We start from the raw sequence: 13,262 nt of genomic DNA, 5'->3' as shown, positions 1-13,262 counted from the left end.
CATAAAACCTGCCAGATGGCATACAATCTACAAACCAAGGTGTAAAAAGTTATCTGCTTTTAATGTGCTTTCCAGCGGCCCCTGCAAACATGTGCCATAGCTGTGAAATCAGCACCAGACAGTCACACAGATTTAATAAAGGCTTCCTTTTTTGTTTCTACTGTCTTCTTGTCAGGAGGAGCAAGCCAACACCAACCTGGCCAAGTTCCGGAAGGTCCAACATGAGCTGGATGAAGCCGAGGAACGGGCCGACATTGCTGAGTCCCAAGTGAACAAGCTGAAGGCCAAAAGCCGGGATGTGGGAGGAAAGGTGCGTATCGTGAGCTAGCTGAAGGAGACGAAGGGACTGGGGAACAGGAGTCCACCACCCTTTAACCACCTTCCTCTGACTTTGTATTCATGATTTCTTTTCTATTTCCACTTCCACTACACTCTCTCTTTCCCAACCTCATGCCATACAGTAGAGTCACTGGGGTGCAGAGGTGGGGGGGGGGGGTGCCAACCACACCAGGTGATACCCCAGAAGAGGAATGACACCCAGTTGGCTCCTTCTCCCTTTTAGCTGCAGGAGAGACAAATGTGTGCCCATCACAGATCCTCTGTCACTCCCTGGGGAGGAAGCCCAACAACGGAGCAGCACAAGGGGCAAATGCATGCCCTTTCCAGGTGACACCCTCCACACTGGGTGACACCCTAGCTAGTGACACCACACTGTGCCTTCTTTTTCTTCTTTTAATAATAATAATAATAATAATAATACCCCACTCTTCATCCAAAAGGCTATCAGAGCGGCTTACAAATTGTTAGACATTTCCCTGCCGTACCAAAAGAATTCAGCTGTACAACTTGTGCTGATGTGTTGGAGTGGGTTGGATCTGTCTATATTCAGTACTCCAGTGTCAAGACACCCTCAGATAAGATCCTATGTGTTGGCAAGACTGCTTGCCAGGGGCTGGTTACAAAGAACACTTAATTCCCATGTTTCAGCCACATAATTGACTATCAGTCTGTTTCCAGGCACAATGCAAAGTGCTGGTTCTTACCGTTAAACGCTTACACAACTGGGGCCCCAACTGTGTCTGTGTTGTGTTCCTTCAAGTTGTTTCCAAATTCTGGCTACACTATGGTGGTTTACATGGTTTTCTTGGCGAGTTTCATCAGAGAGAGTTTGTCATTGCCATCCTCTGAGGCTGAGAGGATGTGACCCAGTGGGTTTATATGGCTGAGTGGGAACTCAAACTCTGGTCTCCAGAGTCATAGTCCAAGACTCAAACCACTACACCAGCTTGACTATCTGAAAGATATTGGCCAGAATCGAGTATGGCACTCATGAAAGCCTAGCGACCATAGCTGTTTCATTCCACTTTCTGTGACTCTTGTTTTCTTCCTGCATTAGATAGACAACCTCTCTCTCACCTCCTTTTTTTCCTCCCTCACCCTTTCATCTTCTCTAATTCCAGAAACTTCACGATGAAGAGTGAGCAGGGCTGGAAATCCGAAGCAGGCAACATTGACCCTCTGGGCTGTTTTTCTCATGTAGCATGGCTATGTAGCATCACAAGAAAAGTTTAATATATTGCCATGAATAAAGTTAAACAGCAAACTGAAATGCTCCATTTGCCATCCTTATCATTTACTTCACCAGCTGAATAGAACCAGTTGTCACTTTTTGAACTGAAATGTGGCTGAATTGTGTCACCCTCTGCCTTTTACAGCCTCACAACAGACAGGTATTCAGCAGGTACAGATCTTCCCCATCACCTGCTGAATGGCTGCCTGGCCTTGAAGTGTTAAAAGCATATGTTGTTGTTGTTGTGTATCTTCAAGTCATTTCTGACTTATAGGGACCGCAAGGTGAACCTATCATGGGGCTTTCTGGACAAGATTTGTTCAGAGGAGGTTTGCCATTGCCTTCCCCTGAGGCTGTGAGAGTGTGACTTGCCCAAGGCTAACCACTGGGTTTCATGGCTGAGTTGGGAACTGAATCCTGTTATCCAGCGTTGTAGTCCAGCATTCAAACCACTACAATATGCTGGCTCACTTAAAGCATAGGAGTCCTGCCAAATGAAATAACAGCAACCCAAGTCTTAAGCCAAAACTATCCGGCTGTCTCTTGTTCTTTGTTCAACAGAGTATATGAGGCTTCTGGGGTTTTTCTACCAACTAATTCAGAAGTGGAAGATGCTTTCATAAATTGTCAGAAAACCTGAAGGCAGACACAGAGAGACGAAAACACACACAAAGGGCCTGTTCACAGAAATAACCTGGTGCAAAACAGGTTATTTCTGCAACCTTCACACTAGCCCCAAATGCACCAGGCATGTTTGCTGGCGGGCCGGTGAAAAATCTCACTTAACCCGGTGCTTTTTTGCATTGGGTACATAACCGTGTCTTTTTTTTTTTTAGGGCCAGAGTGATCTGGATTTTTGGCAGTGTGAATGCGCTACCAAATCGATCTGGATCAGTAGGATTGTTCCCAGCCATGAGGTGCTGCCATGCTGATGCCAGTTGGCACCATGGTGAATGCTAGACAGGGTTAAAATGTCTTGGAGAGATTCAGTCGCTGTAAATGTAGTGGGAACATCGATTTAACATCACATCGCTGCGGAGATCTACATGTCCTCAGTACAAAAAAATAAGTGTGAATGCCCCCCTTTTTCAGCAGTCCTTGGTTTATGCAGATATCACATATGCCCTCTGGCGGTCATATTGAGCATCTACTCCTGTGGTTAGCATCTACTCCAACACAGTTTATTTTCCATGTTATAGCACCACATCGTGGCCAATATGGTAAATTACAGCCTTACTTATTTATTTATTTTGGAAGATACCAAAGCCTCATTGCAGTTGGGTCCTTTGACACTTAGGAATGGACACGCAGGTGCCCTCCATTTCTAACTCTGTGCAATTTTGTCCACTATGGCCATCTTCTGTTCCAGTAAGGGAATGAGTTCATAACTGACCCACAAAGTGCCTCTTCTAGTTCGTCTTCTAGCCACCCAGCAAGACTTCAAATTACCATTGGAATTGTTGTGTGCCTTCAGTTTCTAACTTACAATGAACCTATCACAAGGTTTTCTTGGCAAGATTTGTTCAGAGTGGGATTTGCATTTGCCTTCCTCTGAGGCTGAAAGGGTGTGACTTCCTCAAGATCATCCAGGCTGAACAGAGATTCGAGCACTTGTTTCCAAAGTTGTAGTTCAAAGCATCAAACACTATGCCACACTGGTTCTCACAACTGGGATAGGGCAGAGCAATGCAATGTTCCTGCATTTAATCCATCCACATGCCCAGCTACAATAACAAGTGGAACTACGCTTAGAGGGAAGGCAAAGGGGAGATGACAGGTGCCACCATCATCCCCATTCATCTGTCTCTGCAAGCCCTGGCTCCACTACACAATTGCATACATGCACCTCATATTGTTGTTGTGTGCCTTCAAGTCATTTCCGATTTATGGTGATCCTAAAGCCAACCTATTATGGGGTTTGCTTGGCAAGATTTTTCAGAGGAGGTTTGCCATTGCCTTCCTCTGAGGCTGAGAACATGTGATTTGCCCAAAATCACCCAGTAGGTTTCATGACCAAACTGGGAATCAAACCCTGTTCTCCGGAGTCATAGTCCAACACTCAAACCACTACATCAAGCTAGCTCTCATATACAGGTACCCATTTTTTCACTCCCTGGGCTCACCTGCATTCAAGTGCACAGTGAATGTTATAATCACACATATGTGCTGCTTTGTCCACCTACAGAACCCACTGACAGAAAACTACTTGTAACCCTCAGAACAAACTGAGATGCCTCACACAGCCATACTGCATGCTGCATGTTCACGCTCCATCACATTCAACCCTGTGCTCACAAACCCATCCTGATTGTTCATGCATGAACCCACAGCTTCACCCCCATTGTGTGACTCACAACCAGACAGGCAGATGCATATGGAGACCTTCTCACACAATCAGACATCACATGGCCTTCAGAGTACACTTGCACATCCCACACTTGCACATGGTTGCACAAAACACTGTACAATATTAAAAGCAACTTTAGTTTTGCTTCCCTGGAAGTTAAATACAAAACCCATCAACAGCCCAGACCAGGGTCATTGTCCTCCATATGTTCCACTTTGATGGGTGAGTGCGAAAACATTTTGTGGGGAAATCCTTGTTCAATGTTGCCCTTTGCTCACAGAAATATAAGATGGGGAAACATAAACTACTGGGCCAGGAGAGGGATTATTGCAGGAGTTGGATACAAGATGTTGGAGCGTCATCATCATCATCATCAGGTCTTACGTAGGTCAACAGAGGCTGTGGAATGGGGAAAACTTTGTGCTGGGGAGCAGCGGCAACATCTTTGTGTGCGTAGCGTTCACCAAGAAGAGCCGTGTGCCTGTGCTCTCAGCCAAGATCTGGGTCTATAGGAGAAAAAAAGTTACAAGAAGTTATTTGCTAGTTCAAACCAACCTCAGATGTTCATAAGTAATCCTAAGAGGAGAGGAAGAAAAAGAAGAGGAAGAGAAGGAGGGTGAAGTAGTAGTAGTAGAGGAGGAGGAGGAGGAGAGGGAGAAGACGAGGAAGGAAAGAGGAGACAGAGGAGGATGAAGATGACAAGAGGAGAAGAGGGGGGAGAAGGAAGAAGAGGAGGAGGAGTAGAAAGAGAAGGGGAAGAAGAAGAGAAGGAAGAGGAGGAGGAGAAAAAAGAACAGGGGGATACCCACTCTGAAGATCCATTTGACATCTTTGCCTCATCTCTCACCATGTCACGCTGTGCCCCACCCCAGCTCCACCCAGGCTCTGCTCACCTTGATCCGATCCCATTTCTGCCCTGTAGGTTTTGTAGGCATCAAAGCAGAAAACAGCAATAAGGATAAGGCTGAAGACCTGTCAGGAGACAGAGGGCCACGAATAAGACATGTGGGGACTGCAGACATACGTTTTTGGTCTCCCTTGTACCTGATAAGTATGTGGATGGGAGGCCACTGAGAGAAAACAGATCTCCAGGAAAGGCTAGGAAGAAATCTTACCTGAAGCCTTAGAGAGCCCCAACCGTCACTCAGGGTTGGCAATACCAGGTTGGATGGATCGTCCAAGGAATATTGAGTATGAGATAGCTTACTATGTTCCTCAAGCAACCAGCAAAGGGCAGGTTATGCTGTATCAAGTCCTATATGTCTCTGGCCCAGGCCATCTAAAGAACTGTATCTCCCTACATGAGCCTGCTCAAGCTCTGAGGTCTTCAAGGGAGGCCCTTCTCTTAGAGGTTTATCACAAGGGGGTGGGGGGGGGAGAGAGAATGGAAGTCTAAATAGGGTTTAACCCATGAAAATCATGCAATTACTATTAAAGCACAATTAGCACTTGCACACAGAGCGGTCATTATCCCAGGAATAACAAAGGAATAAGCAGGCAACAAACAGCAACAACTCATTCACAGAATGATTTGTTGCTGTTTATTGCCTGGTTATTCCTGGGTTGGTGGTGCTTTAATTGCTTTTGATCGTGACGTCATGTGAAAACCTTTATCGTGAATGCATGCAATTGAATGATTTTCACAGGATATTCCTGGGAAAATAGTACTTTAATCACGACGTTGTGTGAAAATCTTAATCGTGAATGCACAATTTTCATGGGATAAACCCCCTTTACACTCCCAATTGTCCCCATATGATAAACTCCCTTCTTGAGTTCACTTGATAGGGACTCAGGAGAGGGCCTTCTTGGTGGCTGGTGGATCATGGTCCAGAGCACAATATGCACCCAAATAATGCCTAGTAAGTGCCAGGTCACAACAGGAGCACCTGATGCACATCAGACATGCCCAGTGTACATCAGAAGTACCCAATTCACATCAGAAGTGCCCAGTGTGCATAGAAGTACATAATGCACATCCAAAGTTCTCAGTGTGCATCAGAGGCACATGATGTACATCAGAAGTGCTTAGTGTGAACTGTAAGTAAATAATTCATATCAGAAGAGCCCAATGCATCCCAGAAGTACATGATGCACATTGAAAGTGCTCAGTGTTCCTCAGAAGTACATGATTCATATCAGAAGTGCTCATGATGCACATCGGAAGTGTCCAGTGTGAATCACAGGTACACAATGCACATTCAGAAGAGCCTAATGCACCTCAGAAGTACATGATGCACGTCAGAAGTGACCAATGTGCATCAGAGGTACATGATGCACATCAGAAGTGCCCAATGCACATCAGAAGTACACAATGCACATCAGAAATGCCCAGCATGCTTTGCAGCATTCTTGCAGGTGTCTAGATGCACATCTTCACAATTCATCAACAGGGTTTAATTGCATTTCTGCGATGTAGCTAGGATTCCTAAAGTAACGAAATTGAACCTCAGTCTTGGCCATTATTGCATATATTCTTACTTCTCTTTTTCTAAATAGTTTTAATTGTATTTATTTTAACATTTGTAGGCCTGAAAGGTAGAACATAAATGAACTAACAACCACTCCCATCTATGTTCTTTCAGTTAGTCTTTCTGTTAGTCTCAAGGGTGCTACAAGATCTCTCTACAACTCACTCTCATCTATGTTTTGGAGGGATGTCCCACATTTGGGAAAATCTCTCTTGCTCCTAAGTCTGATCCTAGCCAGTATAGCATTTACTCACCACCACACCATCTGGATTCTGGTGGACATTTGGGATGCGAAGGAGCTCTGAGTGGGATAGAAGGGAAGGAGTTGGGATAGTAGGGTGGCCACTTACAAAGGCTGACACTGCAGATCCCTCGTGACTGGCAGCAAGGACTGCGAAGGCCACAACGGTGAAGACAATGGCAGCACTGACACAGCGAAGGAAGTCCTGTGATGGGAGACATCAAGGGACACCAGTGGCTTAAATTGTGGGGGAAGGAACAGTAACCAGAAAGGGGCTGGTTGCCAGAATGCTGCAACATTTGGAATTCCAACTTTTAGGAGGCTGTAGCAAACTTGACAAAATGCAGCTCCCCGAGTTGAACAAAAATGGAAGTGCATACAGCCAGCCAAACACATTCCAAGGTGAAAAGCAAATTTAGTACAGAGCGCCCTTGGTGTCTGCTGGGGTTTGGTTCCAGGACCACCACCTCAAAATGGATACCAAAATCAGTGGATGCTCAAACCCCATCAAATACAATGGCATGATGAAATAGTGCTCCTTATAGAAAGTGGCAAAAACAAGGTTTGCTTTTGGTATTTATATTATTTTTGAATATTTTCAGGCTGTGTGTGGATGGTTGAATCTGTGGATAAAAAAAAAAAAAATCCATAGATACAGAGGGCCAACTGTATAACAATGCATTTCAGTGCACTTCCGTGGTTCAGTCAAGGTCCGCATGAAACAAAAAAACTGGAAAGCACAGTGGAAGAATAAGAGGAGAAAAAGTCCCACATGCAATTTCAACGTGATGGTCAAAAATGGATATATATTTTTTAAAAGCCCATGCATTTCAGCCTTATCCCCAATTAGCCTTCTTCAGGGGCTAGTTAATCCTTAGAAATTTCTGGAGTTGCAGTGCTCACTCTCTGTACAAGTGGACACTGGATTATTGAAAGAAATAGAGTGCAGATTGCAGTTTCAGAAATTTCAGAGGATTGAATAGTCTCTGAAGAAGGCCAAGTGCTGATAAGGCTAAAAAGCATGGGCTTTAAAAGTTTTTGACCATTACATAGCCCATGGGACTTTGTATCCTCTCATTCTTCAGTCAGGAAAGGAACCACTGTTTCGGGGGGGGGGGGGGATGACTGTCAAAGACAAAGGGATGTGTGGAACTGAAAAGAAAAAGTTACCCACCAGGCAGGGCCAGTTGATACGGGTCAGGCGCTCGTAGTAGTGTGTTGCTCGCAGTGCCAGGAACGCCAGCGTCACCAACACTTCCAGCAGGGCAGCTCCCATGTAGGCTGAGATGGACGCTGTCAGCAGCAAGAACACCAAAAAGCAGAGCCCCTGAGGCAGGATGATGAGAGAAATAAATATACTGAACATGGGTAAGAGTCTCCCTTATCCAAAATGCTTGGAGCAGAAGTGTTTTGGATCTGGGAATTTTTTGCATTTTGGAATATTTGCATATAGATATCTTGGAGATGGGACCCAAGTCTAAACATGAAATTCATTTATGTTTCCTATACGCATAGCCTGAAGGGAAATTAGTACATACTATTGTTTAATAATTTGGGCATGAAAAATTTTTGTGTACATTAGACCATCAGAAAGCAAAGGTGTCACTATCTCAAGCACCCATGTGGACAATTTTAGATTTTGGAATATGCTGCATTTTGGAATTCCAGATAAGGGAGACTCAGACTGTCATATCTTTCCTGGGAGAAGTCAAAGACCTAGCCATGTTAGTCTGGAAAATCAGCATGCAAAGGGATCTTGCAGCACCTTTGCAATTAACTGAGAGGAAGAAGAGATGTGGGGTGGAAGAGAGAGACTGATACAAAAAAGGTACCCAGCCCATTAGGACACACATATTCCTCCTTCCCAGATGGCACAATTGTCGGATCTCAATTTGCACAGCAGTTGGGTGCACTTTCTTGGTGTTTCTCAGCCTGGGTCAGCCTTCCCCAAATGGATATGCCTCTAGATGTGCTTGCCTACAAGCCCCTTCATGCCCTGGCTATGGATAATGGGATTTGCAGTCCAACACTTCACAGACATGCCAGTTTGAGGAAAGCTGTCCTGGCCAGTCACTTCTTGGATCCAGAAAATGAGGCTGACTCCTATAAGCTCTTTTAACCACCTTTTCATAGCAGTATAAAAAGATGGATGATGAATATTAAAATATAACCCATCTGTTTCAAGTGTTTGTGAATACTCCATATCGTACAACTCTCACTGTTTGACAGGGACAATGCCAGTTAATCCTGCCTTCCCGTTTTTCCAGCTCCTTTTTAAATGTCTCAGATTCTTTCTCCTCTTTCTATTTTCTCCCCTTGTCCTCAGCTTCCTTCAATTGCTGCAAAATGAGTTCAAATACAAATGTAGTTTGTACTTAATTAACTCAGCAGGAAGGGGAGGAAAGGATGGACTGAATCTTGCCCTTCCCAGTAGGTTCTGGCAAAAGCAAACTGTTGCAGCTCTTCTAGCTCCCACCTTGTGTTTTCTTCCACATCAGTAACTTCTCCTGCCTTGACTACACTCCGCCAGTCATATGTTGAACACTTGTATCCCAGTTTTCACCTCTGAAATGCTTGAAGGAATGTTGTGCCCTCTACCTGCTGCTCTAATCCCTTCCCTCCACTGACCTTTGAAGGCCCTAGCATCCTCCCAAAAATGTTCAGCTGGAGGAAAAAGCAATTTTGGCCTTTAAAAAAAGTCTCTTCTGCCTAAAAAAGATTTGCTAACAGTTTAAATTGCTATTTCAGGATAGAACCAAACATGCAGAGACACCTTTGCACAAAAAACCTGATAGGTGACAAATCCCCGGATTCCATAGGATGGAGTCATGACAGTTATAGCAGTGTCAAACTGCATTAATTCTGCAGTGTGGCAGCAGACTGAGTGATTTGTGATGATGGCAATAACAACATAGTAAGCATATCTACATTCTTCTGCCCCATCATTTTAAGCCCTTAAGGATCTGTAAGACTCTTCCTCAACCATCAGTTACTTCCACAACCCATTTGTCCCAATTTAAGCCCTCAAATCACCCATTTTCCCCAATCCTGGGTCATGAGGTTGTTTCAGGTCAATTAGACCTACCTACCAATTGGTTCGAACATTGGACTACAATTCAGGGAACCACGGTTCAATTCCCAGCTCTGCCATGAATCCCACTTGGTGGCCTTGGGCATCTCAGCCTCAGGGGAAGGCAATGGCAAACCTCCTCTGAACAAGTCTTGCCAAGAAAACCCTATGATAGGTAGGTTTAGCTTTGGGTCGCCATAAGTAAGAAACAACGAAGACACACACAGCAATAACAACAGTGAGATATTGTGGAGATAGGAATCAAGTCCTAACATGAAATTCATTTATGTTTCATATGTAAACCCACTGGGTGACCCACAAGTCACACACTCTCAGCCTCAGAAGGAGGCAAAGGCAAACCCTCTCTAAAGAAACTTGCCAAGAAAACCCCATGATAGGCTTGCCTTAGTGTTGCCATATGTCAGAAATGACTTGAAGGTACATGATAACAATGCACAGTATAGACATAGCCAGAAGATACTTTTATCCATAATATTTTAAATAATGTGGTTCATGAAACAAAGTGAAGTGTCAGAAAGCAAAATAAAAAAAAATTAAAAAAAATGTCAGCAACCCTGCATGTGGACAGTTTTAGATTTCAGAGTAGGTTTTGGAAATCCGAAATACTCTGAAACCCAAAATGGTCCAAATGTGGGGCGGCTTGGAGAATGAAACCTATGACGGTTCACTTTGTTTCTGAGTTTCCAAATTCCAGATAAGGGAGACTCAACCTGTACAATGCAAGGAGAAACAAAGGTGAGAAAGTGAGGTAGCAGAGAAAGGAAAGGATGTGTGTAAAAGAAAGAGAGAGGTGGATTGGAAGCCAGAGATGGAGAGAGGAAAGAGAAGTAGAGAGATTGAGAGAGAGGGAGGCAGGAAGGTGTTGGGGGGGTCTGTGGTAGTGATGGAGGGTGGAGAGGGGAATAAAGGAGGGGTCTTTTACCAGCTCGGCCTCCATCAGGACTCCCTTGGGGGAACGCAGGAATTCCTTGTCAAGAGCAAAGCCTTGCAGCCCCCCAGAGGGGTCTTCATGTTCCCCCATCCTGCCTCCTCAGAGCGCCTGTTGCTGCTGCTGCTGTTGCTGCTACTGGAGATGACTGGTGGTGGGGATGGAGGGGGGGAGGAAGGGAAGAAGGAGGAAAAAAGGCCCAAGAAGAGATGAAAGGGGGAGTCTGTTCTTCCCAGTCCACCTGGCACCCGGCCCAGTTTCCACGCATAAGGCAGGAGAGAGGAAACCAAAGGTTGTTTGGTGGGGAGAAGGAAGAGGGGAGGGATAAGACTGAGGAAAGGGGCTAGAAGGAAACCCCAAATGGGCCTTGAAAAAAGAAAGAATGGGAAAGTCGTAGGAAAAGAGGGCCATGAAGGCAGTTCAGAGAAGAAAGCGTTGGTTTTGCCGTGTGGGAAGGGAATGTTTCAGATTGAACACCACACATTTGTCCTGTTTCTCCACAAAGCCCAGGTCAGGCCCTCAAGGCCAGAATGGTAATCACAGTGAAGTCCCCCCTTCCTTCCCTCTCAATATCCACCTGCCCTTTTGCTCTGGCATCCCAACATCTCCCTCTGCCAAACAATGAGGGATTGTCCCCAAGGGCCAGGAGCGGACAGCCCCAGAAGAACAAGGTCCCAATTGTCCAAAAGTCCGGAGGGCCAGAGGCTGGAAGAGAGACGAGAGAATGAGCGACATTCTCTAGCATGACCAGTTCATTTGGTCCAGGAGAAGCGTGGGAGGAGATGGGAGAAAGGACCAGGGATGTGATGCCCAACAGAGCCAGCAGAGGGAAATCAAGAGCGGAAAGGCGTATGGACCGGACAGCATCATCCATCAATTCAACCTCTCTTGACCGAAGTACTGGACTACAACTCCCATAACTCTCCTTTCATAATCAAATGAAATCTTTTCTGTTCCAAAGGGCCTTTTTGCAAAGGCTTTCACTAGTGCATAGTTTGACAGACTTTTGTCTTTTATGGATTTCTCTTAAAAGCATTGAATGAGGGGGAAAACTTTTGCATATGCTCAGAGGCACTGTTTTCTGTTGTCCCCCCACTGAGAATCCTAAACCACATATTTAGCTTCTGAGCACCAAATGAATAAATCGTCATCGTCGTCATCATTATCATCATCATCATCATCATCATCATCATCTCTATCACATCCTGCTAAGATGACTGAGGATGATGTGAATTGTAGTTTAGGAGGTGGCTAGGGATATGCAGAGCCTCCATTAGACTGCAGTGGAGAACTTGAATAAGGAAGACTTGACATATTTTTGGTTCTTTGAAAATGTTTAATTTGAAAATAATAAAATAAATATATTTTTAAAGATTTTTAAAGATTTTGGGAAGGTGAGGGGCAAAATACAATGAATGTAGCATAAGACAATTGGGGTGATCAAAATTAGTGACCCTGACACCAAAATAGAAAAAAGTATTACTAGGATGCAGTGCAAAGGCAAACTGGATAGATGATCATCCCTCCATATATTTTCTGTAACAGTCAGTCCGTTCTGCAGCAATTCATACACAAGAGACAACATTTTCTCCCTCAATTTTCTTTGCAATTTCTTTTGCCTCTCACTAAATCAAACGCCCCTTAGGGTTGTCACATCTTTTGCCCAGCTATGCTCCAGTGCTATTTTATATAAGGGACAGCATTTTACTATGCCATTGTATTTCATCATGGGAACTGAGCATCCCCGAATGTGGGTAAACTGGAACTAAAGCCCAGTGGATACCAAGAACCCACTGTATTTCTAAATTTCCACATCAACCCCCCTAGCACTGGAAGCCCCTATGAAGCGGCACTGGGCTGCACTGGCCTGGGGCAGTTTGCCCCCTCTGCTGCCACACATATGCAAGATACATTCACTGGATACATGGCTGACTCCAGATAGTAGAAGTTGGGCTTCTCAGGACAGGCCTTCCGATAAAAAACAAGGGTTTCATGCATGACGTTAACAGAGTTTCCATTCAGGGCTTGTGTGTTGTAGATTTTTTTGTCGCCATGGACCTCACAGGTCCTCAAAGAGACACATCTGTGGCAGCTGCACTTTGCCTGCAAGAGGCGCTGCGGGTAGCGGCTCCTGTCAATGTCTTCTCTGGAAGAGGCAAGAGCAGTAAGATAGATTAAGTTCAGACATACAGGCAAGTCTTGATTTATGTTAGGGCAATATTCTTGAACTTCCAATATCAAAAGAGACTCTGAGGGTGCATCTGCACTGCAGAAATAATGCTGTCTGACACCGCTTTAACTGTTTTGGCTTAATGGTATGGAATTCTACGATTTGTAGTTTTGTGAGATATTTAGCCTTTTCTGTTAGAGAGCTCTAGTGCCACAAACTACAACATCCACCTGAACATCCAGTTCACAATGGAAAAAGAAAAGGAAGGAACACTGCCATTCTTGGATGTCCTAGTCATCTGCAAATTGAACCAATTGTTAGGTCACACAGTATACAGAAAACCTACACAAATGGACAGATACCTACACAAGAACTCCAACCATCACCCAGGACAAAAAAGGAGCACAATAAAAATACTGGTAGACCAGGCAAAATGAGTCTGTG

At 44.7% G+C, this 13,262-nt stretch overlaps 2 protein-coding genes across 2 annotated transcripts in view; one reads left to right on the top strand and one right to left on the bottom strand.

Annotated features, from left to right (window-relative positions):
* Positions 1-1,585, top strand: part of LOC149304214 (myosin-6) — a 35,877-nt gene extending 34,292 nt beyond the window's left edge. The window contains exons 38-39 of the mRNA XM_089479643.1: positions 176-310; positions 1,461-1,585. Coding sequence (XP_089335769.1) covers positions 176-310; positions 1,461-1,481 — 156 coding nt within the window. The 3' untranslated portion in view covers positions 1,482-1,585. The remainder of the gene's footprint in view (positions 1-175; positions 311-1,460) is intronic.
* A 2,456-nt stretch (positions 1,586-4,041) lies between these two features.
* On the bottom strand, positions 4,042-10,773 carry LOC149304213 (CKLF-like MARVEL transmembrane domain-containing protein 5). Its single transcript, XM_089480952.1, has 5 exons — positions 10,643-10,773; positions 7,804-7,956; positions 6,739-6,834; positions 4,811-4,889; positions 4,042-4,423 (listed from the first exon to the last, which is right to left on the bottom strand). The coding sequence occupies exons 1-5, from the start codon at positions 10,739-10,741 to the stop codon at positions 4,407-4,409; spliced, it is 444 nt and encodes a 147-aa protein (XP_089337078.1). The 5' UTR covers positions 10,742-10,773; the 3' UTR covers positions 4,042-4,406.
* Positions 10,774-13,262: the final 2,489 nt, after the last annotated feature.

This window comes from Sceloporus occidentalis, unplaced genomic scaffold (genome assembly GCF_023333645.1).
Source record: "Sceloporus occidentalis isolate IW3139 unplaced genomic scaffold, rSceOcc1.0.p SCAF_14, whole genome shotgun sequence".
In the NCBI taxonomy this organism is placed as follows: Eukaryota; Metazoa; Chordata; class Lepidosauria; order Squamata; family Phrynosomatidae; genus Sceloporus; species Sceloporus occidentalis.
The sequence above is the reverse complement of the archived record's forward strand: the minus strand, read 5'-3'. Positions and strand labels throughout refer to the sequence as shown.